Raw genomic sequence first — 27,796 nt, 5'->3', positions numbered from 1 at the left:
TAACGCATTGCCGTCGACAGTTGTTGTCAAATGGTCTCTGCCGCAATCAATGTAGGGACAGAACCTATTGCCACTGTCGAAAGGAGTAACGCATGGCGCGTGTACAGCAGTGGAACTCCTTGTTCGAGCTTCCTTAACAGAACGGGACGCCATATAACGCCACCACCATGAAACCTGCGCGTGGCCTTCGAAGTACCTGACACGCGGGGGCGTGCGAGCGCTGAGAAACGCGTAAAGGCCAGGCCTCATGGAGCGAAGAAGCGTCGCAATTTCGGCCCGAATTCCAATAAGTGGCCGTTCAGCACAGATCCGTGCCGTCCCTGTGGCGGTGGCTCCGCTTGCTACCTCAGATGTTTGGAGAGGAATGGGGAAGTGATAAGAGTAAACAGGAGGTTGTGCATACGCGTTAACGGCTGTACATGTTGCAGGAATGCTGCTATAGGAATGTTACGGCATATTTGTGCTGCATGAATGGGCTCCAAACTGGACTATTGGCACGTGCGTCACGTCGCGTTGCAACCAGTTGCTCATGAAAATGTGAGCGTGCTAGTTTCTGTCATCACTACCTCGTGGTAGCTAGCTATTTCAGTCGCACTGTCTCTGGGATCGACCCACTTTCCCCAGCCACCACACCGCCTTCGGGACCTAGCTCACCAAGTGCACTGTTGTCGAAATCGCCTCAGGTCACAACGGAGCAGTGTGTGGAGTTTTTGTTTTTTGTAGGGGTACAATAAATCAGTCGTCGGGACATCGTCGACACGGTCATGCTGTCGCCATTGTCAAAAACTGTCGATATCGTCCCGTCGCCTTGCTGTTGCCGCTACCCACAAGCTCGCCCCACAAGGCAAAATTATTTCACTTGCTCTACGCGGATATGTAGTATCATGAGCTGTTGTATTTATATCCTGTATATTGCTTCCGAGTTCTTCCTAACGTTGTCAAGAATGTCACTCAGCCTGTAAGTTGTGTACGTTGAAGTTTTATTTGTCATTTTTGTTTCATTTCATTTTATTTGGGCGCATTTACAAGCACAGGGAGGCGGCCAAGGTAAAAGCTGCTTATTTGCAGCTTGAGTGGTCCCTGGGCCCCTTTAAATATTGGCCTACTGGGGACAAAGAACACTTGCAGAAATGAAACAAAAAGCAAATAACAGTGGGTTACATCAAAGAAAAGGAGTAATTAAATTTCTTTCACTGTGAATGCACGTGGTTTCGGTTTACCATGGTGATTTAAATCATAGTTTTCGCCAGACAGATGAGCTCCGATGGTGTGAAGGCATGGATGTCAATGGTGGCTTCTAGACAAGAATTTGGTAGCCGTGGCAAGGTGTTTGCGACCATTTGATGGCCGCAATTTGCTCTCGAAAAATGTATGATCCGTTTTACATGGCTGCGCGGGTCATATGTGGTTCCATTCCCTTTTAAGTTTGCTATATTTGTTTTGAAGTTGCTTCTACCTTTTACCTGAAAGTAGTATATGCGTAGGAGCGTTTGTTTGTAGAGATGATGACTTTTTGTTATGTTGCCCTTGGTTAAAATACCTTGAGTGTGTGAGTTGTACGGCACACTTGCAATAGCGCGTACTATTTTCTTTTCCTACAGCGATGTTCTAAAGGCAAATACAGGACATCATGTACTTCAATTCTGGGAAACGGAATGTGCTGCGGATCCACTGCGCTCATCGATCTGCTCTGTGGCGTGGTGCCGGACGCGTCTGGAAGCCCAACTTTGCCTTCATGGCGGAAGGAAAAAGAATGGAGCATTACACCACGCAGCCAGCCTTGGTAAGCGAACGCTCTGTGAAGTCAGCCCTTTGCTCCGTGGTGGCCCAACATATGACGTCTTGTGTCGAGATGACGGAGCGAGAATCGAGATTTGCTGAGACGTTTAGTCGCGCCTTCTTCAGGCGCTCGGTCTCCCTGGCGTCCTATGCAGCTTGTCGTGCCTCTTTCAGCCGGTTTTATTCTTCTAGCAGGGCAGCGTCCATATGGACCAGTGCACACTATGGCGTAGTGCGGTGTGATGGGGGAGGGTGTGCCGTTGCGAACATGCACGACAGCCATCTTTAGATTGCGGCTAGTATCATCTCCAACCAATCTGCTTTACCGGTTGCTATTTGATGCTAACATCGACTCTCGGTTACGGGAGAGGCTGCAAATTTACAGCGAATCTGCCAAGAGCTGCTTCCCCCAGGATCGTGTCCACGTGCTAACACAAAATTATCATCAACACGACTGGCTCCAGCCTAGACTTCTTCTACAGCTGGCTCGTTGGCGCACCTCGGCGCTACCGTGCGAACACGCTCGTGCCACTGCTCCAGACCTATCAATTAATTAATACAAAGATGCAACAAATTTTACAGATAATTACAGCGAAGTTGTTAAGCGCTAGTTCAACCAGGATCGTGTCCGTGTGTAGATAGCAAATTCCCCATAGTGGGGCCGAAGCAGAAGATAGTTTAATACCGGGACGACCCATGGCGGAGGTGAAGCAGGCGTTAAGCAGTTCCTATACATGCGTCGATCCTCAATATAGTGCAGTGCCGGGCCATCCGGTGACGGAGGTCCCATTCACCACTAGGGGGTTCACTTGCATAGTTTCGCTGGTCATCCTTCATAGATTGGAAGGCCACTGGCTTTTTCTCGATCACCTCTTTCCTAAAGAATAAGCAGGCACTGTGCCACCAGACTGAGGGGAAGGAGCTCCCTCCCGGTTTCCGTCTGTTACTCTTGGGCATGTGTGTTTCATATAAAATTCTGTATTAATAAGATTACCGGCAAAACGAATCGACATTGTAGTACTCAAAGTGCAACTCCTAAGTCAACACAGGTCTTAATCAAGAATATCGCTCACTTTACTGCTTTTGGTAGCAAAGAAGGTTGGGCACTGAGGATTCGGATAACGAGCAAGGACAGTAGGGACCAGTCCTGGCATCAATATCTGTTTTAACCCTGCTAAAGTGGCAGCACCTATTGTGGTATCCGTGAAGCGTTGGCGAAAAGGTCGCAGCATGAGCAGTGTGTCGGGAATATATTTTGAAGTGACAATAGTAACGACGCAAAAACAAATTGCTTATGCAAATCTAGGATATATGGCTTTCGAAGCGCGAAGCAACTATTCTACCACCACTATAAAAGCAAAATTAGGCATCGTGCGCCGTTCACTGCAGCGTACCACCACGTACTGCCAAAGTCAAAAGGTTACAGAGCACGGGTTCTGGGAAAACGGTGGATTTCGGAGGAGTTTGTGACAGTAGCAAGCGAGAATGGCCACAAGTCTCTTGTAATGTACTAGCCCATCCTCAAAATCAGATTACCATACGGCATGCCCTGACTACAGAACTATTCAGTGTTTTATCGAATCCTGAGGTCGATAAACTTCTGACGCAGCCTGCAGAGTTATGCCGTTTACTGACCGGCGTCTGAAAACAGTGCCGACGAACAGTGCACTACGTTCCTTTCTGCTATACCTAGTTTCTTTTAAAATGTCCCTATTTCCTGAAATTTCTCGTGATGCTGACATATAGCTTTCACTTCCAACATCCCATTCTTGTCATGGTTCCTTCCTGATTAAATAAATGAACTATACAACTTGAGCCCTCTTATGCGCAAGGCAGCTGCGATTTTCGTTAAGCGTCCTTGAGTTAACCTAGGAGTGTGAAGTAATGATTGACGGAAGAGTTATCGTAATCTGAACCTTCATATGGCCCTTATTTTTCTGCGAAATACGGTGCTAACATCACTTATTCTCAATCGCGTTTTCTTTAAAATAGGCCATTAAAACTGCTTAATCACGCACCTAATATCCACCATGTTATAATAACCAGATGGCTTTTTCTTGTCAGTATCACTTATAAATTTTTCACTGCTATTTAGGAGCCGGACTTTTGTGACGGCCTCATATGGTCATCAAACCAATTCACTGGAAGTTTTCGTGGCTGTATTGCAAATGTTCAGTTGGTACAGCACATCCTCCTGCTGCTTCTGGCCTCCAAACCCAACGTGTAGTTCTACACCCTAGTCTATTTGTGCTATGCATTTCATTAGCCACCATGATTATCTATGAAGAATAAGCCTTGTTTAGCTCTCTGGCAAAGCATACATCAGACGTTGTGGTACTTACAGTTTTCTAACTACTTGCGGCATTCTTTCTATGTCATAAGTATCAATGTTTAGATCATTTTAGAAGCGATTTGCATTTTTTTCCTACTTCACGAACATTCAGCCTATCTATACGTCTGACTAGCCTATTACGCCAATCTAGTTACCCAAGGTGCCACTGGCTTAGGTTGTTTTGTGTTCCTGACGTCATCATGATGGTTGCATTGTCGTTACTCCAGCTTCATCGTCGAACTTTCCTCATGCTGTTGGCGTCGTACAACAGTAATTATGCCAATGCCTTCATGTTATCATCGTCATATTGCCTTCGGCGTTACATCGACGTCATTTTCTCGTCATTCTGTCGTCGTCATTGCACCGGTGTCATATTGTTTTTGTCATGATGTCATGGTCATTACTGACCCTGGCGAGCAAGAGTCATAGCAATAAGACGTGATCTTGGAGAGCGTGTATGGCGCATATAGCTGAAGCAATGAAAATCTTTGGAAGATCACTACAGAATCTAAATAAAGGTGTCATCAGGAATGCGGTGAGTCGCTATATTGCTTTAATTCTAATCTCATTAGCGTCGACTGTCATCGTTACACGGGTTTTGCCAAAATTTCTTTTATTTCTGTAATCATTCCGCTGTTCTGTTAAGGTGCAGTAAAACACGTTGTGGGGCTAGTTGGTGCATAGCTTTCAATAGAATAAGCGCCAAAAAATGACAGCACACAAGAAGAAAACCAGACAGGACAAGGCGCTACTTGCAACTGTTTATTGAAATGACAAGTGGCTGATTATATAGCCATGAGGAGAGGAGAATGAAAAAAGAGGGACACTGAATACTTGAACGCGCACGTGCGAGAACACTGAAGATATAGGCAATCACGCTTAATCTATATAGAAAACTTGTCTAAAAACATGCATTCATTCGTGTATATATTCAAAGACGGGGTACTGACACAGTTATCCCCTCTTTTCTTAATCTCGTTTGCCTCCAACAACTCCCGCGCAACAGAATCTTTACTTTTATACATGATTGTAGTATTTTGAAGCATTGCTTCACATACCCGTTCATCCTCATTTCCGCAGGCCTTGCAATGCAGCGGCAAGTTAGAACCATATCCATTTTTCAATGATAGCTTATGCTCGCGCAGGCGTTCATTAATACATCGGCCTGTTTGGCCCATATACTCTTTTCCACACTTCAATGGAATGTGGTATACTACCCCTTCTTCACATTTAACAAAAGAGTTCGTATGTTTAATAGAACACCCTACTTTTTTAGAGTCATCCGGACCAATCAGGCGGCACAAAGTAGCAAGCTTTCGCGGCGCGGAAAATACAACAGGAATTTTGTATTTCACGGCGACGTGTTTCAGATTATGCGCCACTTTATGAGAATATGGAATCACCACCGCTTTATCTTTCTTTTCGACTGATTGACCTTCTTCACTTCTTTATCTTTCTTTTTTCAGTTTTTTCAATAACGCCTCCGAAACTGCGCTTTAAAGAAAGCAAGGAAAGCCAGCCTTCCTCAACTTCAAAATCTGGTCGTTAAAGCTCGCTTGTGCCTTATGACAGCACGATTTTTCTCAGCGCGGATTCGAGGCACATAGTAGCAATTGCTCGTTTGGCAGTCTTTTAGTGTGTAGACTTATACGGCAACACCTCCTTGCGGGCACGAGGTCGGTACTTCCAGCAGGACCCTTCGTCAGTAAGGGTTATGTCAAGATCTGAAAACTGCAAGCTGTTATCCTTGGCTAGTTCGAAAGTAAAATCTAAGCCGTTTCCTTGCTGTTTAAAATCAGTTAAAATGTCCTGCACAGTATGCGAGTAAGTCATGGAAGATCGTTCCGTCAGTAAAATTAAAAAAATCGTCAACATACCTAAAAACCTGGAGCACTTTGCCTCCGTCAAACACCTTCGATAGCGCTCTGTCGATGCCCGCAAGGAAAATGTTGCAAAGTACGGGAGCCACGCATGAGCCAATACAAATTCCTATTATGTGAAGGGTATGTGAAGCAAGGCTTCAAGATACGACAATCATGTATAAAAGTAAAGATTCTGTTGCGCGGGAGTTGTTGGAGGCCAACGAGATTAAGAAAAGAGGGGATAACTGTGTCAGTGTCCCGTCTTTGAATATATACACGACTGAATGCATGTTTTTAGACAAGTTTTCTATTTAGATTAAGCGTGATTGCCTATATCTTCAGTGTTGTCGCACGTGCGCGTTCAAGTATTCAGTATCCCTCTTTTTTCATTCGCCTCTCCTCATGGCTCTATAATCAGCCACTTGTCATTTAAATAAACAGTTGCAAGTAGCACCTTGTCCTGTCTGGTTTTCTTCTTGTTTGCTGTCATTTTTTGGCGCTTGTTCTATTGAAAATTCTGTTAAGCTCTTTGTTGCAAATAATGCTGAAATACACATTGTCCGTGCGCTCGTTCCCCGCCTTCCACACGTTCTTTACGCATTTCGTTCTGTCTCATCTTCTTGTGTACCTATATGTCGATGTCCTCACACAAGAACAGGACTGTTTTCCATGATCGTTTGACGCTCATGTTTGTTCGCGCAGAATCACATACATTCTCGTCTTCGCTGAACGCGGAATGATCCTCGGTTGAATGTACTTGCTTTCGGTAGCGCGTGGTTCTGTTTTTACGGACGAAAGCTCGGGGGAAGGGGGGTACCCTAGGCTATGGAGCAGAAGGCGCATCAGTTGGCGTGTCGGAAAATTTTCCCACAGGAAACCTGACTATCCTGGTGACATGCAGCATAGCTTTTGCGAGCCAGCGATACACGTTTCTTATATTCCATACTTCACGCACACACGCACAAAAAAATCATACGCAATCTCTGGCTAGCCTGCCACGTTTTGTATGTAAAATTTAATTTAAAATGAAGTGTTCGAATCCGAATTCTTTATTGTGGCTGCTCTTCTTTAGTGAACTGAACTTGCTACATTTACTCGGATGCTACATTTACAGATGCAGTAACATGTATTTCCGGCTTACTAGGGTGGAGACCTACAAGAATTCCAATTGAGTGGAATGCACCGGGAAGCTATGCCACGCAATCGTAATCACACTAACTGGTGGGGCAAATACCGACTGTACAAACGGAACATTCAAAAACCTTCATGGGAATATAAAGGGTGCTTGTTTATACCAAGGGTAATGTCCTCATGATCATGTCTACTATAGACGACCCGAGAAGTACTATAAATAAAGTTTCAGATCACTCTCATAATTTCTTGTCAGATTTGTGTTTGCGCTCAAAATGATCAGAATGAAAAATCCGAGGACATCTAAGCACTTCTCATAAGTTGCGAATTCCAAAGTTTTTATGTCCAATTGAACGCCGCTGATAGGTCCTGCGAATTATGAACTCCTCGCGGACAAAAGAACGGGTTAAGACGCTTGGCGCATTTTAATTTGATCGTACCGAAGCGCAGTTACATGCAGTCGATGCATCTGTAAGATGCATCGATGCACGCTCACGACGTGTCGTCCCAGCTAATCGGAAATGAGGGGCCGTTTCGCTCCTACAGTTGACAGATGCCGTCTTTCACGCTCAATAATCCAGCTGACGGTTTCGCACCAGTAAGTATTTTTCAGGTACGCCTTTTCGCATCGCTCGTGTAGTTGGAGCTCAGTGTCGTGTGCAATAATTTTTACGGCCCTAAAAATAGGCGTTTTACGCGTGGGACAAGCTAAGATTCTTTCCGCTGTAAAACTAGAAATTGTACTCATGAACGAGATCGTCTGACTATTAGGAAGATTACTGCTATATTAGCCTGTATCAACTATTTATAGCTACCACTTTCGTTTTCACATATTAGTGGTCAACCTAGACTGAAGTTGGAACAAAGGACAGAAAGGTTAGGTTTTCTCTCGAAGCGCTTTTACTAGGGGAGCCAGAAATGGTTAGGCTAATTCAATAGTTTATTGGAAAGTCGCTTCCCCTATGCAAATGCAGCACGCACATGTTGGACAGGTTAGTATCAGGTAGATCGCCATGTGGTTACTTGCGTCCCGCGAGAGAGCGAACCAAAGTGGCTCTGGTGACTTTTCCGGTGTCCGTCTTTGGTAGTGAATCCAAGAAGAAGACACCACCGTATAGGTGCTTGTGTAAAGCATGGGTACCTGTAAGGAAAGGGAACCAATTATTGTAAAATCCTTTGCTTACAGTGTCGATGTTCGAAACAAATTAAGGGCGTCGTGCTGTGCCCTAGACCAACGAATTCGGAACTGCCATGCCAGCTAACCAAGTTTTGATATTCCAGCAGTCATATCAATGCGCGGCTCATAATCTGATATCCAGACTACATTAGTGTAGCCAAGTGAGGGGTAAACTCTTCCCCGCCCCGAAATTTCCGCACGTACCCTCCCCCTTCCTCCTTTACACCGGAAACGAAAATTTCAGGAGGCGGGCTCTGAAAGAACGACATCTATAAAAGGGAAAGACTGAACGTGAAACAAGTCGAGGGTAAGCGGCGGTTTGAGAAAAGGGGGCTCGATCGAAGGGATTGCTCATTGAGTTATGGGGCCTTTCATTTGCAGAAGAATGTACGTTGGTCGAACTGTAAGATGCATCAATGAAACACTAAAAGAGCATCAATATAACGTCACTAGAGAAACCTCGGCCCATTTGGCCATTCATTTAGGCAGACCAATGTTTAAAATTGCTTCTATTTTGTGTAGGGATCATAGCAAGATGGCATGGGAGATTGTGGAAGCCTACGAAATTGAAAAAATAGAGGAAAAGTGCGTGAGCAAGTTATCAGTGTTGATATCTGAAAAAGAGATACGATTCCTCGGTGGACCGTTGTAGCTATTACAGTGTTTACTGATGCCTGATAACGTGGGCACTTTGTTTCCTTCAAAGAGCTTAATCACTGGTGTAGTATTATTGAGCCTCTTTGCTGCTATCGCCGTTGGGCTTTTGCTCGTGGCCACCGCTGCTGTGATGTCTCTTGGGTCGTCGCCGAGTGGGGTTCCTCTGATGACTCCTTTGGCCGTCATGTCCGGTGCTGTGTTGTAAGCATTGTTCCATAACATTTGCCTTGAATCAAGATACTGGCTACTTCCTGGTATTTGATTGCGTGATGTCGATCCAATCTACTGAAGATCATGATATTGTGATTATTGCTGTGGCAGACGGTATCCTCCTTCCTTTTGCCTCGAGGGATGCCTTCCGCATCATGTACTGCCACTGTTAGTTGAATTATACCGTACTCTGATATTTTGACTCATCTAGGTGGTCTTATCCCAATCTCGTAATCATTTCTAGTGAAACGTGGCGTTCTGCTTCCCTCGCGTACTTTCTCTAGCCTGCCTTTCCTCGGGTTATTGTTGCGCTTGTCGAGCCGCATTGGTGACAAGGAGCTCTCGCGATCTTGGGAGGTTGGCCTGTCTGATCTTCTGTGCCTGACCTCCTCCCATCCATTGCTTACATCGATTTCTTCCTGGGTTATGCTGCTCCCCTCTACGGTGACTTGAATTATTGAGATAATCAGCGGTAATTGTTGAAGAAGCCCGCTCTACGGGGCGCGGCCTCACGGCGCTCCCGCCACAAGGTCCTGGCAAAAAGTTGTCGTAGAGGCTTGAAAAATGGGAATCCCACGTGGTGTTCGGAACCCACTTTCTCCTGGGAACGAGATGAGTCCATTGGTGTGTAGTTTTGGTGGTTCATTGGCGATTTGCGCTACAAAAACAATCGTGCAACACAAAGCCGACGTGAAGTGCGCCCGCTCCCCCCCCGGTTTCCTCTTTCGTAAGACAGTACTGGGGCAAACCTGATTATAGAAAAGCGGCGAGGAGCATGTTTATCCCATGCGTATTGCCGCGCGCTTACGACTATAGAAGAACGCCGGCACATCCCTTGTGAAGGCGTGCTAGGCGGGCTAGAAAGCACCGTCTACGAAACAGCGTAATTGATTAGCGGTTTTGCACTTAAAACACGTTCCGAATACATTCCTGAATTTTCAGGGGTTTGAATATATTAAATAGTAAATGTCTCTTTAGAATCTAATCGAATACGAACCGATTCGAATGGAATATTGAAGTTTGTATTACTCGCAAAGCACTTACGATTATGCACAGCGTTATTTGCTGAACAAGAATACCCGCTATTCCTGACGCATAACTTACTCGCTACTGTTGCTTTAATCTTTTCGGCGAGCAGCTCTGCGTCTTTCCTGCGGCCCTCGTCTGTGAGCACCACTGCAGCCGCAGGCGCCTCTCCGTAGTCGGGATTCGGGATTCCCACAACTGCCACCTCGGCAATATCAGACACATATTGACGGAGGAGAAGCTCTTCCAGTTCGGCGGGAATCACGGGGTTGTCCAAGCACTTGATCATCTGCTTAAGGCGCTCGACGATATAGATCCGGCCGTCTTCGTCGTAGTAACCTGTGTCACCTGTAACATCATTGCCATGAGCCTCCCTTCAAATTGTAAAATTTAGTTTCTGTAAATTATTTCACTTGACCAACTTTGCGACCAGCTTAATTCCATACACCACTGCTACCACGTGGGATGCTGGTGTAACAATAGTCAACAGCAGACCTAACAACAATGATAATTGTCATATCAAGCAGCTATAGTTAGCGATATGTCAGCAATGCAGCAGCAGTTTCTCTCAAAAACGCATGATGAATGCTCCCTCCAGGTTTCAAGAAAAAGTTGTCTTGGTGATGCATAAGGCACAAAGAGTTCGTGCAAAAAATGCACATTACAAAAAATTACCATTACCAAATTACCAAGTATGAGGATGAGAGCACTAACTGGTTAGCAGGAATTAATTGGCGGCGTCTTCTACGAACTACATGCTGGCTAATACCGGTGAGAAGATTCACTGCAAACGAAAGGACGAATTTCCCGATTGTTTCCTTCACAGAGATGACTACCACTGGGCCCTTAGTAACAAGATACTTTTTATCCGATATCCGTAACCTGTGTGGTTACAAGACGAAGAAGCTCCTGAGGTAGACAAAGGGTGGACCATGAATGCAAATGATTGGGAGAATCGGCAAGGTTATCTGCGGGGCATATATTCGCAGAACTGCGAGCGGCTCTGGCCGCTTTTTGAAGACCGGTTGGTCACATTAGTTTCATTTGGTGTTCCATTCACTACGACGGGCGATATTCTTCAGATCATCTTGTTTTAGCCGAATTGATTGCGGCATACGAAGCCCCATCAGTTCATTATGACAGTGCGAAACGAAGTGGTTATTGCGATTATATTTGAAATGATGACGGAAGCTGCCACACCTAGGAGGAGCGCATTGTTCGCGACTGCCTGCCTATGCTGTTGAAGCGAAAATGGCGATGGAACAAGAAAGTAAAAAAAATACAGTGCGTGGTCTCACTTGATACGAGTGGGTCAATTAGAAAATTAGTGTGCCACAGCGAGGCTGAGCCAAGGAGAAAGGCAGATAGTTCGCATCCAGGTCGCGTTCTATAAACATTGTCGCTTCACAAAGTCAGGAGTATGTTAAATGCACGTGCCGAGCATGGCCTGTAAACCAGAGTGTCGGCCTTTCTTCGACATATTGATTTGACGGTTACTTTTACATTGTAAACTTTTAATGGGACTAGCAAACTTTGCATTGTCATACTTGTTTTCTTTCCGGCAATCTGTCTGAAATTATTGCCGATCTCGAAGGTAGCGTACTGTAAAAATGCGGGTGTAATCGTTCATGGCGCTCGTCGATTAAAAAAAATTGAGGGCGATTCAGCCTCGAAGTTGAAGTTAATGAAAAACTTTCTTCATGGGTGAGTTGGGGGTGAGAATATTGTGTGTTATTTATTTAAGGTTCATTACCTTCATGGTGGCTTTGAGAAGAAATATATACTTCGTCATCAATCATTATCGGCTTTCTTCCATTTTTAAACTGCACAATGTTTGGATTCGTGACGCGTTAGAGGCTGGCGACACACATACTCGATAAAGAAAAAATAGAGGTAATTCCCCAAGGAAGATACTTTCTTCGACAAATTATTCAAAACTTCTCCGGTAGCAGGTGGATTCGAAAACGCGCCATGGGGTATATTCGAGCACCGCAGCCCGGCATTTTAGCGCGATTTGACACGAATGCGCTCTGGAAGGAGCAGGCAATAATCCTCAGCGTTCACACGTAGCAGTGCACCAAATATCTGAGATTAGACAAGAGTTATTTTAACCAACTATAGAGAAATAGCTTCCCATAGCGCCTAGGCAATACGATGAGTAACCGCAAGGGCACCGCCATGTTGCTACTGTGTGCGGGCGCGCAGGCGCCGACGATGAGATGCGATTCAGACTAGACCGGCAAGCAACGCGATCCCGACTCTCCCTCGGTGTGGTGGCTCAATATGAATTGATAAGGTGGAAGCTAGGGCGAGTTGGCGATTCAATACTGACATGTTAGCACAGTGCAAAAGACGAGGACTGAAGGAGGAACACAGCAGAGGCGCTGTCTTCAACTCTGCATGTTGAAGACAGCGCTGTCTTTAAATATGCATGTTCAAGTCAGCGCCTGTGTTGTGTTCTTTTTTCAGTGTTCGACTTTTGCGCTGTGCAAGCATGGCTCAATATAGTTCGGAGAGCTACAAGGGCATCTTTTCAAGTACTGTAATTAAATCAGAGTGTTGTAAATAGGCGCCGGGTCTTTCTCAGAAATATGCGGACTGTGGACTGCGAATATGTGGACTGTGGACTATGTGCACGTTGTTGGTACATGTAAATGGTTGTTTATGCATCATATATTATTTCTAGCGTTACGAAATTGAGAGGTTGCAACATGGCGTCTCCTATGTGGTTGTCACTTCTCTCATCTAGCTTTTCCTCTGCAGTATGCATAATAAATATAGGCAAAGGTCACGCGTCCACTTCGTGGGCGAGGCTGCACATGGCGCAGTGTGCCCACAGGAAAGCACGAGAGGAGCTCGGCTGCCAGTATGGCGCCTCGAACATAACGCGTTTCAGGTATGCACATACTTAGAAAGTCATTGTAGAAACGTCCTGCCCCAATTGCTTTGTATTATCGGTCGCTGAGAGCATCCGAACCCTTCGATAGAGGTGGCGTGACCTCGACGAATCTAGAAAATCACGAAGTGCGAGAAGAAAAAAGTTATAGGCCCGGATTCTGAAACGCTCCTTTCCTAACTAAGGATGCCTCACACGCTGTGAGGCGACCTGGCGTCAATTCTGGAACGTACCTTACTAAGGGGCACTAAGTTAGGGCCTCCTTGGTGCTTCCTCGCGCTTAGGGAGCCGGCATGCTACCTTCATGCGTCCTAACCGTGCTCCTCTACCTGAACGTATGCTTCTCCGCATGACTTTGCACGCGGTACGCTCGGCTAGGGTAGGTGCCGTGCGCAGCCAAGGTCGCGGTAGCCAGCCGCCGTGTACTGACGCCCAGTTTGGTTACGCGGACCGCGTTTTGTGCCATATCTTTTTTTCACTGTGATCTTGTGGAAAGCGAGCGGCGAGAATGACGGCTTTGCAATGTTTATCCGAAGACGATAGCTTCGAAAGCTATGCACGGTTTCTTCGACGAGCAAATGAACTTCTTTACGGGACTGTGTACAAGCCTCCACCTTTGACTCCAGCCCGGCGCCTGACTGACAGGCAGAATCCACTGGAATAGTACGACGAAGTTTTCTTGCTTTCAATCACATTGCTGTACCTTTGTAGAAGTTCCGTGAACAAGTCTTTTTCTTCCTCCGTAAAATATGCTTCGCCCGGCATGGCAAATACACATACACACACACACGAAAGAAAACGCACGCAAACAAAGAAAAAAGCGACGCCTGACCAAACGAACTCAGATGCTGCCATAGTTGCTAGACTGAGATTGCTTTCTTGCCACGCGCATCATTTTCCAACCATTTTTACGTTATTAACCAAAGAAATGTAATTTATGCCCCAGTATAAAAGTAGAAATGCAATTTTAACAGTCCCGGCACTTTGTCTCGGCAACTCATTACAAATATTTCGAATTTTTTGTGGGTAATCTCGAAACCAGAAGCCTCTAACGTTACACTTCCTTTGGCGAGGCGCTCCTTCCGCAAGGAAGGCGAAAGGAAGCATTTAGAATTCGCGGTGGCCTTCCGAGGGCGCCTAACGTTTAGGTAGCATGGAGGGCTCCTTGCGGAAGGTAAGGAAACGGTCTAAGGTTAGGAGGATTTCAGAATCCGGCCCATAGTGCCGCTTCCCTTCGTGAAGGCGGGTGGCACGCAAGCATATAGGTGCTGTAGCACGCCCGAAGCTATCGGTCCTCGGTGCGCCCATGTGCCTAAACTGTAAGCATCGCAGATCGCTTTCAAGATAGGGCTCGCACTGCCGAACCATACGAGGAAGCCGCCGGAGCGAAGGCGGATTTGAATGCCTTCGCTCGACTTCCGCCACCCGGCACGTACAGAGCAACATAAACACATCACACTCGCTGACACCACGGCAGCAGCAGCGAGCGCAGTGACCTTGTGGCCTCTGTTTCTCCCATGCCTCTCTCTCTCTCTCTCTCTCTCTCTCTCTCTATATATATATATATATATATATATATATATATATATATAAACTACTCGGATAACAGGACACGTGCTGGCAGCTGTTTCGTCTTAGGGAACTTGCGCCACTGGGTGTGGTGCAACTGGGGATGGAACACCGGGTATGAATTTCACCGTTCCCAGCCCTCTGCTTGTCCAATTCTCGATTTTGCCCCTAAAATGTGCCGCACCGCTTTGGAAGGCCTTATTACCTCGACGTGTAATATGTCATGCTCTGAACTGGCGACGTTGGTGTTCCACTTCAGTGCCAAGATATTGAAATAAACAACAATAAATCGTCTCAACATTGAAAAACAAACAAGTTACACAGACAACTCATGCACTCTTTTCATAAGCATGTGTACCAACCTAAGCGCGAACATCGATAATCTAGTATACAAATATCGTACAAAGCTTCGCTTCCCAGAATATCTATCACTTGTGTTGTAATGCCCAATTTCCCTAGGTAACAGATCTATGCATTTGGGTCGGTGCTATATCTTCTCTGAACTCTTTGTATACAACAGTACAAGTACAACATTTGCACTTCGGCGCACCCTTAGGCTCCCCCGTTTTCCAGGTTTTTCGGTGCGCAGCAAAGCCTGTTGTAATGAAATGCGCTACTAATCCACAAGAACGAATCACGGAAAGATCGCACACGACAACTGGACAAGTGCATCGTCTATTGTTGTGGCCAAGTATCGCATTTCACTACAGCATGTAGCACAACAAAGTAAGTCTAACCTTAGGCATTCCAGAAAGGCTTATGTTGCTGAGTCGCCCACCCTCTGAAGTTTAACACAGTACGTGGCCTCGGAGACTGCGACATGCTATTATGTTTGGCTTAGTGCAGCATCCTCCATCACTTCTGCTTCTGACATAGGGGGCGAAGTGTTTTTCGTGCCTAATTAGTTTGCGTACTGGTAATCTTTTCACTTTGGCGGCAGAGGTATTTTTTCCTTTTTATAAATCATTTTTCTAGCATATACGTGGAGACTCTCAACATCTTATTTAGCGGGAGGAAATTTTGCAGTCGCAGTTCTGCTTCGTTCCTTTCAGCAAGATTAGAAAGTATAAAAAAATAATATATAGCACCGAGCCAATAAAATTTCAACATTTAGATTTGTATAGCACGTGCCATTACAGTTCGAAAAATACAGTACTTGTTTTTGTGCTGAATTCAGGGCACAGTCTAATTATCCCCCATTTGACTTTCATTATAGCAAAAAAAAAAGGTCAAACGATGAATTAAAGGAAAAAGAAGTGAAAATCTGACACTAAACGAAAATAAACACCACTGTAGTTAGCATTAAAATCTCAATGATTGCAACACTGCATTTTACCTGACTTGCTCCAACCGTCCTCGTCGATCATATCAGCGGTTTCTTTGGGTCGTTTGTAGTATCCCCTCATCATCGACTCTGCGCGATAGCAGACTTCACCTGTTTTATGGGGACCGAGTTTCTCACCCGTAAGCACATCAACTATCTGAAAATCAACCGAAAAAGTTGATGTTAGCGTTAAAAATAGATCTGAAATCGTTATTTATTAGTAAGATACTAATGTAATATCACTGTCAATACACCGAAAGCCATCGACAAATGTGTCATAAATATACAGTTTAGAGAAAAAAAAACACCAGCTGACTGATAATGGAAGGCTGTTAAAAGACATAGAATTATATGTCATGCACTTCATACATTTGTTTCCGACCTGCGGTTCTCTTGTCTGCTGCCGTCCTCTCCGATCGGCAGCTGATCTGCTCACAATAGGATTAACCACTTTTTGTTCCACTTATTTAGACAACCATAAAGGAATGATTCTACAAAGGTAGCCAGGAACTTAGGAAGGATGTTTCTTCCAGATAAATGCGATGAAAGAGATATTGCAATGATGATTTGCACAATAATAGACGTAAGCGGATCCCGCATTAAGAGGGCTGAGGAGAGCACAATGAGGAGAACGTCTCATGAACCAGTGGCATCAATATTTCGGCAGTGTGTGCGTGTGTGGGGCGGGGGGGGGTACTTACTAGAGAATGTAGGTAAAAAAGATGGTTCAGCCATTCGGTAATTTCTTTGTTCACAATGCTCAATATTCGAAATCTTTGAGACTTACTACGTTGGGAAATTATGATAAACACTTCAGCTACCTAAGCTGGAAATTTGGCATGCAGCGCAAAAATTTGAAGGTTAGCGAGAGAAAATTTTGTTATTGTGAGAAAAGCAGAGCGGTCGGCTGGAGGAATTCTAAGGCTAAATCTGTGGAGCCTAAACATCGAGTTCAAGTTTGATGCCCTGGATCGAAATACTGTGTTCGAGCACAAACAGGTGATGCTTGAAAAATGGGAAGGGACAAACATGCTCTTCGAACACGGGATTGAGAAATATTGCAACCAACATACCTGAAAGTGTTGTTTATTTTAGACATGAGCCTACATCTCCCCTAGATACTGTTAATCACATGGGAGCGTCGAATGGCGCATCGACCGATGCCCTGTCACGGAGCGTACTTGTTAAAGTACCCGGCATAAGTGCATGCGCATAGTGTGTCCTGGTGTAAAAGCATCATCCGCCGGGCTGTGACAACGAAGTCTACGTGACCCCTCCTATTTATGAGCTAATCTATCATTTGAAAGTGCCTATTTTACCTACTGTGCGCGCAGGAGCACGAGCGCGCACTTCTGTGTGCGTAGGGAAAGCACATTAGCAGAAGTAGGGGCTAGGGGGAGCTTGACGGAATAGCCTAGCACACGATGCTCGGACTAGAGCGTAGTATTTTCACGGAGTGTTGCTCTCGCTAAATTCGTAGGAGTGCTCCCTGACATGGCGCCGATGGTCGTGTCGGTCGACACTCGTGTGAGATTACTAAAATGTTGCAGGGCTGCACATGAGCACACAAAAATATGGCGGAAAATTTTCGGAGCGCATTTCGAGGAACGTTATGGTGGCCTTATCTAGTTTCGTTCGGCGAGGCAGGCGATTCCAATATATCCTGGGGCTGTGTTCGACGCAAAGCATATCGTAGAATTGTGGTGGAAATGAAAATATCTTGTGTACCTGCTGACGAAAACTAGCACGCTGTTATTGCACTGGAACGAGTGGGGCGAGGCGCAGAAGGGACAAGAAGTGTCGCATGATATAGAGTGCAAAGCAAACTGTGTACCGTTGCGTGACTTAAACCTATGCAGAAACAGCTGCCGAGCTAACTTGTCTGTTCGCCAGAGAGTGATTTCTTATTTCGACTTAGCGAGTGTTAAAAGGGACGGAGCCTTCGTGAAGACAAGCAGAATGGTGGTTTAAAGGGACCCTGAAGAGAAGCAGGAAGCTGAGTTCATACGAACTACGAACCTTGAGGAACGCGAACAGTTTTGTTCCGTACACAAAGGCGACTTATTAGCACATAGAGTCAGCGTTAACAATCGCAGTCTTCTTCCTCGATTTTTCTCGCAAAGTCCATGGCGTGTTTGCCTCGTAGTCATGAATTTCCTTGCCCTCAACTAATCAGATAGCATCATAACACGTGACCGCGTGCGTAACAGATCGTTGCCCTCTCAGTTACAAGGAACCGAAACAGAAGGCTCGCCGCGATGGATGAGGTCGCTAACGCGGAGCCCTGTAACGAAAATATTGCCACAGAAGCGGGACTGCATTTCAGCAACTTCAGTTCAACATAACGCGAGATGATCTTCTTAGATTGTGCGGCAGGTGTCGCTTCGTACGATGGCAGGCCGCAGACCAAGACGACGGAAAGCGAAGCCTCGTGTTTTTGGAGAGATGACGAGGCGTCGGAACGGGCGTCAGCTGAAGAGGGTACGGCCGTTCGAGAGGTACTGCAGCAACTCCAGACGTGACTCACCAGCACCGCCGACTAGTAGGTGTTCGAGTTTCTACATATTCCCCGCATTGCTGGCGTAAAAAAAGATGGTATCGCTTCGTGGAATTTGGAATGAACGCGACGAAGCAAGAGTTCGTTGCACGGGCTGAACATCCTTCCTTCGTACATTGTGCAACGTCTACTATGGCTTCTCATGACTTGCGCAACGCTCCGGCGAAGTTGAAGAAATTTCATAATTAGCACAGTTCAAGACACTGTCTACAGGTCGTCGCACAGTGGCTGCGACGGCCTGTAGTCTTATTGTATCTTCTACTGGTGGCCTACATCCCGCAAAGCAGAGTCGGGCAGACCCGGCGTTCCCCGAGCTCAGAGGTAGATGACAAGCGCGCCAGCCGAACGTGTGACTCGCTCTTGGAGGAGGAAATGGCAGATGCGAAACCACGTGACTACAGCCAACGTCCGATGTTTTGCCCATCCAAAGCTCCCGGCGCTGCCGGGATAAGTGGCGGACGCGCCGGCGGGACGAGCGTTCGTCGAGATGCCAGCATGCAGTGGCCTAGGTTGCCTAGGTTACTGTGGGCCGTCGCCTACAGCAGCGACGACCCGCCGTGGTTGCTCAGTGGCTATGGTGTTGGACTGCTGAGCACGAGGTCGCGGGATCGAATCCCGGTCACGGCGGCCGCATTTCGATGGGGGCGAAATGCGAAAACACCCGTGTACTTAGATTTAGGTGCACGTTAAAGAACCCCAGGTGGTCGAAATTTCCGGAGTCCTCCACTACGGCGTGCCTCATAATCAGAAAGTGGTTTTGGCACGTAAAACCCCATAATTTAATTTAATTTTTTTCTTAACAGCTGTGACGCGGCACTGCGATGACGTTTCAATCTCGACGACTGCTCCGGCGATAAGGCTTGGAGCGCTTCAGAGCACTCGAAGCTACACGAGAGCAATCGAGAAGAACCAGCCGAAGGTAGGGCGCGCACGCTCGCGACCAGCGACCGAGAAACGACCAGCCGAAGATGGCTTTAGTAAAGCGTTGATTCGGGCTGGTAGTAGTACGTAGTATATCAGTCTTGCGTGCTGAGTTTCATGCAGTTTGCTTTCAGTAGCAATCAGGGGCCCTATAACGTAGAAGTATTCCGATATGTTTTCATTCAAATTTTCTGCCACCAAGTTGTCATGCCGTGTCGAGGAGCCGCAGTGTTTGTACAAGAGCGCGCCGCTCGGCATCGACATCAGCTGTGGGACTCTGCTCTTCCTTGCTGTCTTTGCATTGCAGCAGTGTTTCTTCACAGTAGAAAATCAGTCACATCAGAGGTCATGTGCGTCACTGTTCCTGTATGTGCCTCTATGACATGTGAAAACTTGCACGTCCTATCACTCGTCGACAATGGTATGACGTCACTGACGGCAATGGTAGGACGACATTGTGACAGCGATGGCGAGGCAATGACGGCAAGACCAGAGTCTGATGTCGAAGTTAGATTGGTGACGTTGGAACGACCATGACGGCAGTGTGACAACGAATGCTCGAAAGCTGTATGACGTCAATCCAATGACGACGATGGTATGGCCACGGTATGAGGACAATTGGATCGTGACTAATGCATGGCCACAGAGCCGTGACAACGACTTCACTAGAAAGCCTGTAGGACGATGATGGTCTGCCGACGGCGGCGTGACGAGAGTGATAAGCAAGCTGGAGTGACAACGATGGTCCGAACATGACATTATGTTGATGACATTATGACAACGGATGCATGATAGCGAATGTTTGACGAAGACGCAGTGTCGACGATTGCACAATAACGGCGGCATGATCAAGATCACGATACCTTCGTCCTGCAGTGGACATGAAATACGCTGGCGATGGTGATGTATGAAGCTTTAATGACGACAGCTTGAGTACAACAGCATGTGAAAGACGGACTGACATCGATGAAATGACGACGGAGAGATGACCAGGTCGGCATGACGACAATGGTGTGACAACGACGGCGTGCCGAGAATTAAACCATGAAGCTAGAAGACGACGATGCAACGTCGACGACGGCATGATGACAATGGTAGGAGAACGAATGCATGTGGGTCACTGCATAACTACAACAGAAAAAGGACTATGGCATCACAACGGTATGAGAACAATCGGAACACGATGAGTTTATGGCAGCAATGGCGTGCCGAATACTGTATCAGGAAGCCTCTACGACGACGATGGTGTGGCGACGGCTGCATGACCACTGAAGGAGGATGCTGAGACGGCGATGGTATGGCGAAAACCGGATAACGAACCTGATACAATGGCGTCGCAACGGCTACGACGCGATGACTATGACAGCATGATGACCATTAGCACGCAGGTAGTGTGCTTAGCTATTAGGCAACTTGGACCAGTGGGTTGGCGTAGAAGGCGTGACTATGACGGCATGACGAGAGTCGGATCAAGAAGTTAGAATGACGAGTATAAAACGAATGCGAGCACATAGAAAGTAGGCCAAACTACTCTCCTTGTAGGTGGAACGGGCTACATTGATATACAGGGTGACCTTATATAGATTAAAAGAATTCTTTCAAATAGCCTGCTGGAGATAACATAATTGTAGTCCTTGAGCTGGTTTATTCAGAGGCGGATATTGCTTGCAACAGAAATGTAAACACATATTAGGTTAATAAAAAAAACATCCACTAACTATCTTTTGGACTAAATACTTTACGGCAGATCATGCAATTTACGAGTGATAGCTGGTGAGCCTGCAAGCTGTATCCACTATAAACACATATTAAGTTAATAAAAAAACATCCACTAACTATCGTTTGGACTAAATACTTTGCAGCAGATCATGCAATTTTACAAGTGATAGCTGGTGAGCCTGCAAGCTGTATCCACTTTAACTGAATTTACAGAATGACACCAGTTTCGAAATATGCGCCATTAAACTTGCCATAAAAATGCACTGTTGTCCCGCTCAGTTTTTTTTAACAAACTCTCTTTTATGCATTGAAGAACAAAATTGGAACGCCCACGTATTTCATTCCACACTTTTGAAAATACTATCCAGAGACTGGTGTCATCCTGGAAATTCATTGCAAGTGGATGCGTTCTGCAGAGCTCACTGACTACAATTCGTAAATTGCAGCAAGTAGTGTAAAGTAATGAACGACGAAGCTATTCAGTGAATTTTCGTAAATTCGTTGAATGTGCATTTTGATTTCTCGGGATAGTAATGTCCGCCTCCTGAAATAATAGTGCTAGAGGACAAGAATCAGGCTATCGACCGCAAGCGACTTTCAAAACTTCCACACAGCCTCAAATGATTATTCTTAATAGATAAGTCCAAATCGCCCCAAGTAAACGAATATATTGATTTCGTATTGAGAATGGTGGCATGGAGTGCCTCTTACCTTGACTGTAACATTCGTAGCAGGGAAGCCGACGTCAGCGCTGATGCTGAGCTCTTTGCTCTTAGGCTGAGAAGTAACACAGCAGCACGCTTCGGTAGTTCCATACACGTGCACCAGGAGTTCTAGACCACCGAACACTCTACGAGCTTCTTCGGCCAAATGCGTCGAAAGGAAGCTGCCACCCGCGCCGATGCCCCGCATGCTGGGCAACGTTCTGCCAGCGCGCCGCATTTCACGCACCAGAGATTGAAGCCTGCCTGGGAACATTTGTGCTGCCGTCGCCTGCAGGAGGTTGAAACCCACAGCGTGAGCAAACTCTCCAACCAAGCTTTTGATGTGGCTCTTTCAGTTTCGGTTACTTATTCTTTAAATGGGCGGGGGAGGGGGCACCCACGGCTATTTCATATTTTTCATGTTAGCTCTATTTCCATGTTTTTTACTGTCATGGAAACACGAACATTTTGTTGAATTTATTTTCCTGCGTTTACCGCGCTTCGCCGTGATGTTATTCAACGACATAAGAACCAATAGGAGGACTCGCTCACACTATCGTGACTGTGAGACATCCTTTTGAGATTATGCATTTCAATGCAGTGCATGACTTGCATTTATGTGTTCACAAAAAACCGCATAGTTCTTGTTCAACTGGGCAAACAAAAAGCAATGCTTCAATAGGCTTAGCCAAGTTTGGATTGGTATGCATAACAGAAAGAATAGTGGCCAAGAAAGGGAGAAGCATTTTTTTTGTGTGATATATTGAGCACTCGAATCGAGATTGCGAAGCAGCGTCGAATGTGAGTTTCGGTTCAGATATACCGTAGATGTGAAACACCCAAGAATCAATGTAAGGTCAAGGATACGGTCCGGTATGCTGATTGAATACGTGACGTCATGTAGAAGATCCCACTGTTTTGTGACGCTTGTTGCGTGGGACAAACTGTCTGAAGTCATGCTGAATGATTCGAGGAGATTAAGACTTGAAGTATTGTTATTTGTCAGTATGCCAGAGTATTCAAATATTTCATACCGCGACAGCTTAAACGGAAGCCATGCAGGCAGTTTCAAGAAGCTATAGGGAGATTTACGTGACTCCTTTTATTTCATAGATGTGTAGACCGTAAGAAAGTCTTTGGATGAGGAGATGAACCATTGACCACTGCCTTTTGATTGCCGCTGAACAGCGTCATTGTGTTAAATTATCAAGGACTCCATGCGATTGCCACTTCCTCGCCTCCGTTGGCCGAAATTTGTTAAAGAGCGAGCACGAAAGCACATTGTATATTAAAGAAATAGAATCAATCGCAGCTGATGACCTGCAAATAAGTTCCTGAAAACCTTCTTTAGCCTAAGAAAAACGCTTTAGACGTTATACCCTAATATCTTAAACAGGTTTGAATATTTTTGCTGAATTGTCAAAAGCGCTCAATAAACAGTGCAGTTGGAGGGGACTCTAGTTCAACACATTAGCCGACATCTCATATCCCGTCTTACTATTTACCAGTTCACTGATGGATTGACATTGCCACTTGTGAGCGCGCACTTTAGCTCAGGAACCGCCTTGTTACGAAAAAGAACTAAAGGCGAACTAAGGAAATTTGACGTCCTAGTAACTTTGCTTGAAAAGACAAAAACGTGAAGACAACTCAACCTTGTATTTGTCGACAGCGTCCATTATTTGTAGAGGGGTCATGTTCGCTGGCACAAGTGCGTACGTTGCGCCGTCAAGAACAGCTATCATGCCGTACAGCATGCCCGCCTGATGGGTGATCGGGTTCAAGCCAAGAAGGATGTCTGGCTCTCCCCAGGGCACGTGCATCCTGCACAGAAAGAGATGTGAATGAGTGGCCCACCACAAAATGGCGATGCTTACGACTTGCTAGTGTAATAGCCAAACGTGTTCTTAGATCTTCAGACGTTGGTCCTTCCAGCAATGACACTGCTCCTTGCGTGTGCGAGAAAACTACTGTAAATGCACTAAGCGTGACAGGAAGATGACCTTCTAAAATATTTATGGCAAAATGAAACTCGTTTCGAATAGCCGACCGAAAAGCGGAGTGGAGCTGAGGTAGAACATGGGGTTTTAATCTGATGTTATGCTACTGACGCGCCATGCTGCTGACCTTTCTCAACGAATTGAGGGCCAACGTCAGCGTAACTTTGGATCGCTTAACGAGTCCGATTTCAGATTGCATAGATAAAGAGCAGCTTCCTTAAAAATCTATCCAACTGAAGTACGAGTCTATGCGCCACAGAAAGATCGCAAAAAAGACGCTTTTGATACTAAGAAAAAAAATAGCCTTACCGCTCACATGTAGGTAATAGTAATAACGAGGCTGTCGTTGATGTTCACCGAAATGGCAGATCGTCTGGATTTCATTTTTGACTAAACCTCGCCCTATTTTTAATTCATCACTTTTCCACACTTGTTGATGTTCACGGAAATGGCAAAGCGTCTCGATTTCGTCTATGATGAAAACTTGGCCCTAGTTTTCTTTAGTTGTATGTCCACACTCGGAAGGTTCTGAAGCCGACTGCTGCATTTGTTTGTGGATGTGTTTTGTTGTTCGGGCACTGCACATACCCATTCCGGCATATTAGCCGAGAATTGGTTTATACCAAGTGGCACATAATCAGTGACCTTCGCTGTCTTTTCCGGTAAATATCCAGTGCAACAGAGCCAGAGGCTCAAGTTGTTCACTCAGCAAGAGAGCAACAGCCAGGCTCCAACAGGAGCCACCAGCAGTGAGAAGCAAAACAAATGTAAGCTTCGCTTTAAAACGCTGCCATTAGGGATTGCCGGTTAATAGGCATGATGCAGAATGTTGAGAAGCGGCAGGGCTCTAGCTATATTATAGTGGCTCCTCGGCATATCCTTGGCAAATTAGGTTTACGAAATGTGGTGTCTTCCGAAACTAGGAAACCAGATTTTATGCTGTACAATGAACATGTTGCCAATGCAACATGTTACTTGCATTCTGCTTTGTCGTTCAAGCTTGATAGGGTATTGAAACTGATCCGACGTGGCGGGTATTGATGCTTCGCTGCTCGATGATAACCAACGCATGGAAACCACAAACAGCGTAGTTTTTAAACATTTCATGAACTGGAACAAGCGTCTGGTGTTCAGGAAGACTGCTGCAATTAACCTTGTTATAGATGACCAACTTAATGAATCATTTGTGCGTGCAGATAAGAACGTTTGTAGACGGATAAATGACTGTGCTATAAAATAAAAAAAATATTCTGTTTTGTGGACCGTAGCCATGATATAATTAAGAGGCATGGAGTTGGGGGTGGGGTGGCAGTCTTGAAAAAAATTTCTACCACCTTCGTTCCTTAGACATTCTGATAAATTTAGGTACACGAGCGCTCTTCCGTTTCGCCCGTTAGAAATGTGGCCACCGTGGTCTGAATTGAACCCACTACCTCAACCTCAACACTCGCTAACAACGTAATCTAAAGGCGTTAAGCTACCAGGGAACCCTGCCCTTTTCCCATGCAACTGAACATATGATCGCACAATGTTTCAGCAAGTGCGGCTTCTGTAAACGCTTCTGGACATCATGCTTGCTTGTCGAAGCCGCTGCTGTGATTCTGCACTGATGTCTGGCGCTACAAAAATAATTATCCGGGCGATGTGATTCAGTTGGCCGTGCTGCGCTATGGCAGTGCTCATGCATTTTCTATTGTCACGTGGAGTGACGTATGAAGAACACAGTAGCAATACTCTGAAAAACGAAACTAACTGTTTTTGGGCGAACCTGTGCCCACAAAAACAGGTTACAATTAAAGAACGGGGACAACGGCGAACACAGTCGGCGATCGTCAAAATATGATCAGCGGGTCAAGCGCTTCGGCTTTTGTACATCACTCGTCGAATGTTCCAGAGTAATCAGTGGGACCCGCGCACCTTGCACAAAGTTCTACATTATTCGCATCGCGCACACATGCAATCAGATTACACAATGTTCAGTCACAGACAGCGAATAGAACCATCGACAACAGAAATTTCCGATACATGCAGGCGCGTCCTGCGCTGTGCAGTAACATTTGTTAGGTGGTGAAACGTGGTTGCCCGATAAAGATAAATAAGTACACACAAGAAACTAGGAAGTGAGACAGTATTTCGACTATAGTGAACCAACACTTGCTCTTCTTCGTTCAGGTGCACCTTAGAGGAAATTATGCATTTTGTGCGAAACAGCGCACTAAAACCCGGTTTCATAAAAATCATTTTAGTTTCGTGATAAAATGGAATGAGGCAAATTGCGCAGATTACAAGATTTGTTTAAAATTTGCTGTGATTAGACACCCAGAGAAAAGTTCAGGAGGCAGTAAGAAACAAGCACCATCTCAAAATTTTCGAATTTCATGTTGCACTTTTTTCATGAAGCATTGGTTTGCACGTTGAAACAGAACGCTCAACATCCACGGTAGTTAGCAGCACAGATTTGTACTTCGTAATTTTTGATGATCCAATGCCGCAAAGAGAATCGCAGAATGTTGGATGGTCAGGACCTTTGACAGTTCTTTCAGTACAGAAATCTCGGGATTTTTGCCCGAGAAACATTGCCGTTGGGGGATTCCTCGTGTGCCATGACGATCGCATGGACGGCAAACGCACCGTCCGGCCCAAGCACCAGCAGGTTTCGGGAGTGGAAGGGAGCCTACCTTTCGCTGGGGGAGCACGGGAATCGCAAGTGCTATCAGGTGCAATGAGCGTGTCACCTGAACTGCCTCAGACTCGGCATGAGTATCTTTTGCCACCGGCAAGCCATCAGCGCCGCAGGCTCCACCGCCACTCCCGTTTTCGCCCACGTGGTTAGTCAACCATGTTTTTGCCGTGGCTACGCCGCGGTAAGTCGGATATCCTCATCTGGTAAGTAGGAAGTACTTTTATGCGAAGCATATTACGAGAGCACAACCCAGCTCCTCAGGCGCGGCGGTGTCGCCTTCAATACCACGTGACACCGTGACGTCACGAAAGAGGAGAAGTGGCTTTGGCTCAACTCTTGCAAGATGGGCTGGGTGGGAATCGAACCAGGGTCTCCCGAGTTGTGAGACGGAGACGCTACCACTGAGCCACGAGTACGATGCTTCAAAGCGGTACAAAAGCGCCTCTAGTGAATGCGGTGTTGCCTCAGAAACGAGCTGTTTCTAAGGCTCAGGCGTGCGTCGCTTGCTCAGGCGCACATTTCGTTGCCGCGCCGAACGCTGCGTTGCTCGACGCTCACCGCGTCCAATGCGGGGCGCGTAGTCGCTGCGCCGTAGCCCATTGTCGTACACCCCTTGGCGGGTCGACGGGAACGCTGTCGCGTTCCACTCTTGAAGGCGAAGCAGAGTAACGCATGAGTTGTTTCTTCGTCTAGCCGAACTAAATATAGCCAAGCAGCAGCAGTTCACCAAGCTAAACAGTGGTTCAACAACTAAAACAAAGGCTAATATGCTTGGCATCCTGGGCTATCCTAAGCTTAGCTAAGCCACAGCCATTTTTAGCCTATTATTCTCTTCGAGGAACACTCAGTAGTGTAAACTATAGCTAACTGGCCTGCTCGAAGTTTCGTTTGTAATCCTAATAACTGCTTTCCCAATTTACATCAGGTGGTCGTCCATTGTTTGTACCAGGCCGAGCTTGTACCAGGCCGCGGTTGATGGGAAGACGTGTTCCAACCGCGGTGTGCCGAGGTGTAGCCCCGTTGGCACCCCTTATCCCTAAAGCATTCCAAATTAACTCTATTAGCAAAAGGTACATTGGGTTATGGTGAATTTTCTGTGAACGTCCAAAATTAGCTCTACAGCCTGGGTCAGAGTTGTGGCCAAGCCTTAACCTTGTCGATAATGCCGTCTATAAACATGATTTTAGCGCTAAAGTAAGCTACGGCACCTTCAAGCGCATCGTCCCGTAGCCCAGTTGGAGCCCTTCTA

The 27,796-nt window shown here is 46.1% G+C and overlaps 1 protein-coding gene across 5 annotated transcripts in view; it reads right to left on the bottom strand.

Moving 5' to 3' along the window:
• Nucleotides 1-8,022: 8,022 nt before the first annotated feature.
• Nucleotides 8,023-27,796, bottom strand: part of LOC139050375 (uncharacterized) — a 412,530-nt gene continuing 392,756 nt past the window's right edge. For all 5 annotated transcript variants that reach the window (XM_070526633.1, XM_070526632.1, XM_070526635.1 and 2 more), the window contains 5 exons: nucleotides 23,520-23,688; nucleotides 21,872-22,153; nucleotides 15,976-16,120; nucleotides 10,253-10,522; nucleotides 8,023-8,245 (listed from right to left, as the gene is read on the bottom strand). In XM_070526633.1, coding sequence (XP_070382734.1) covers nucleotides 8,124-8,245; nucleotides 10,253-10,522; nucleotides 15,976-16,120; nucleotides 21,872-22,153; nucleotides 23,520-23,688 — 988 coding nt within the window. In that variant the 3' untranslated portion in view covers nucleotides 8,023-8,123. The remainder of the gene's footprint in view (nucleotides 8,246-10,252; nucleotides 10,523-15,975; nucleotides 16,121-21,871; nucleotides 22,154-23,519; nucleotides 23,689-27,796) is intronic.

Source organism: Dermacentor albipictus, chromosome 10 (genome assembly GCF_038994185.2).
Source record: "Dermacentor albipictus isolate Rhodes 1998 colony chromosome 10, USDA_Dalb.pri_finalv2, whole genome shotgun sequence".
Taxonomy (NCBI): domain Eukaryota; kingdom Metazoa; phylum Arthropoda; class Arachnida; order Ixodida; family Ixodidae; genus Dermacentor; species Dermacentor albipictus.
This window is presented reverse-complemented; position numbering and strand designations above follow the sequence as displayed.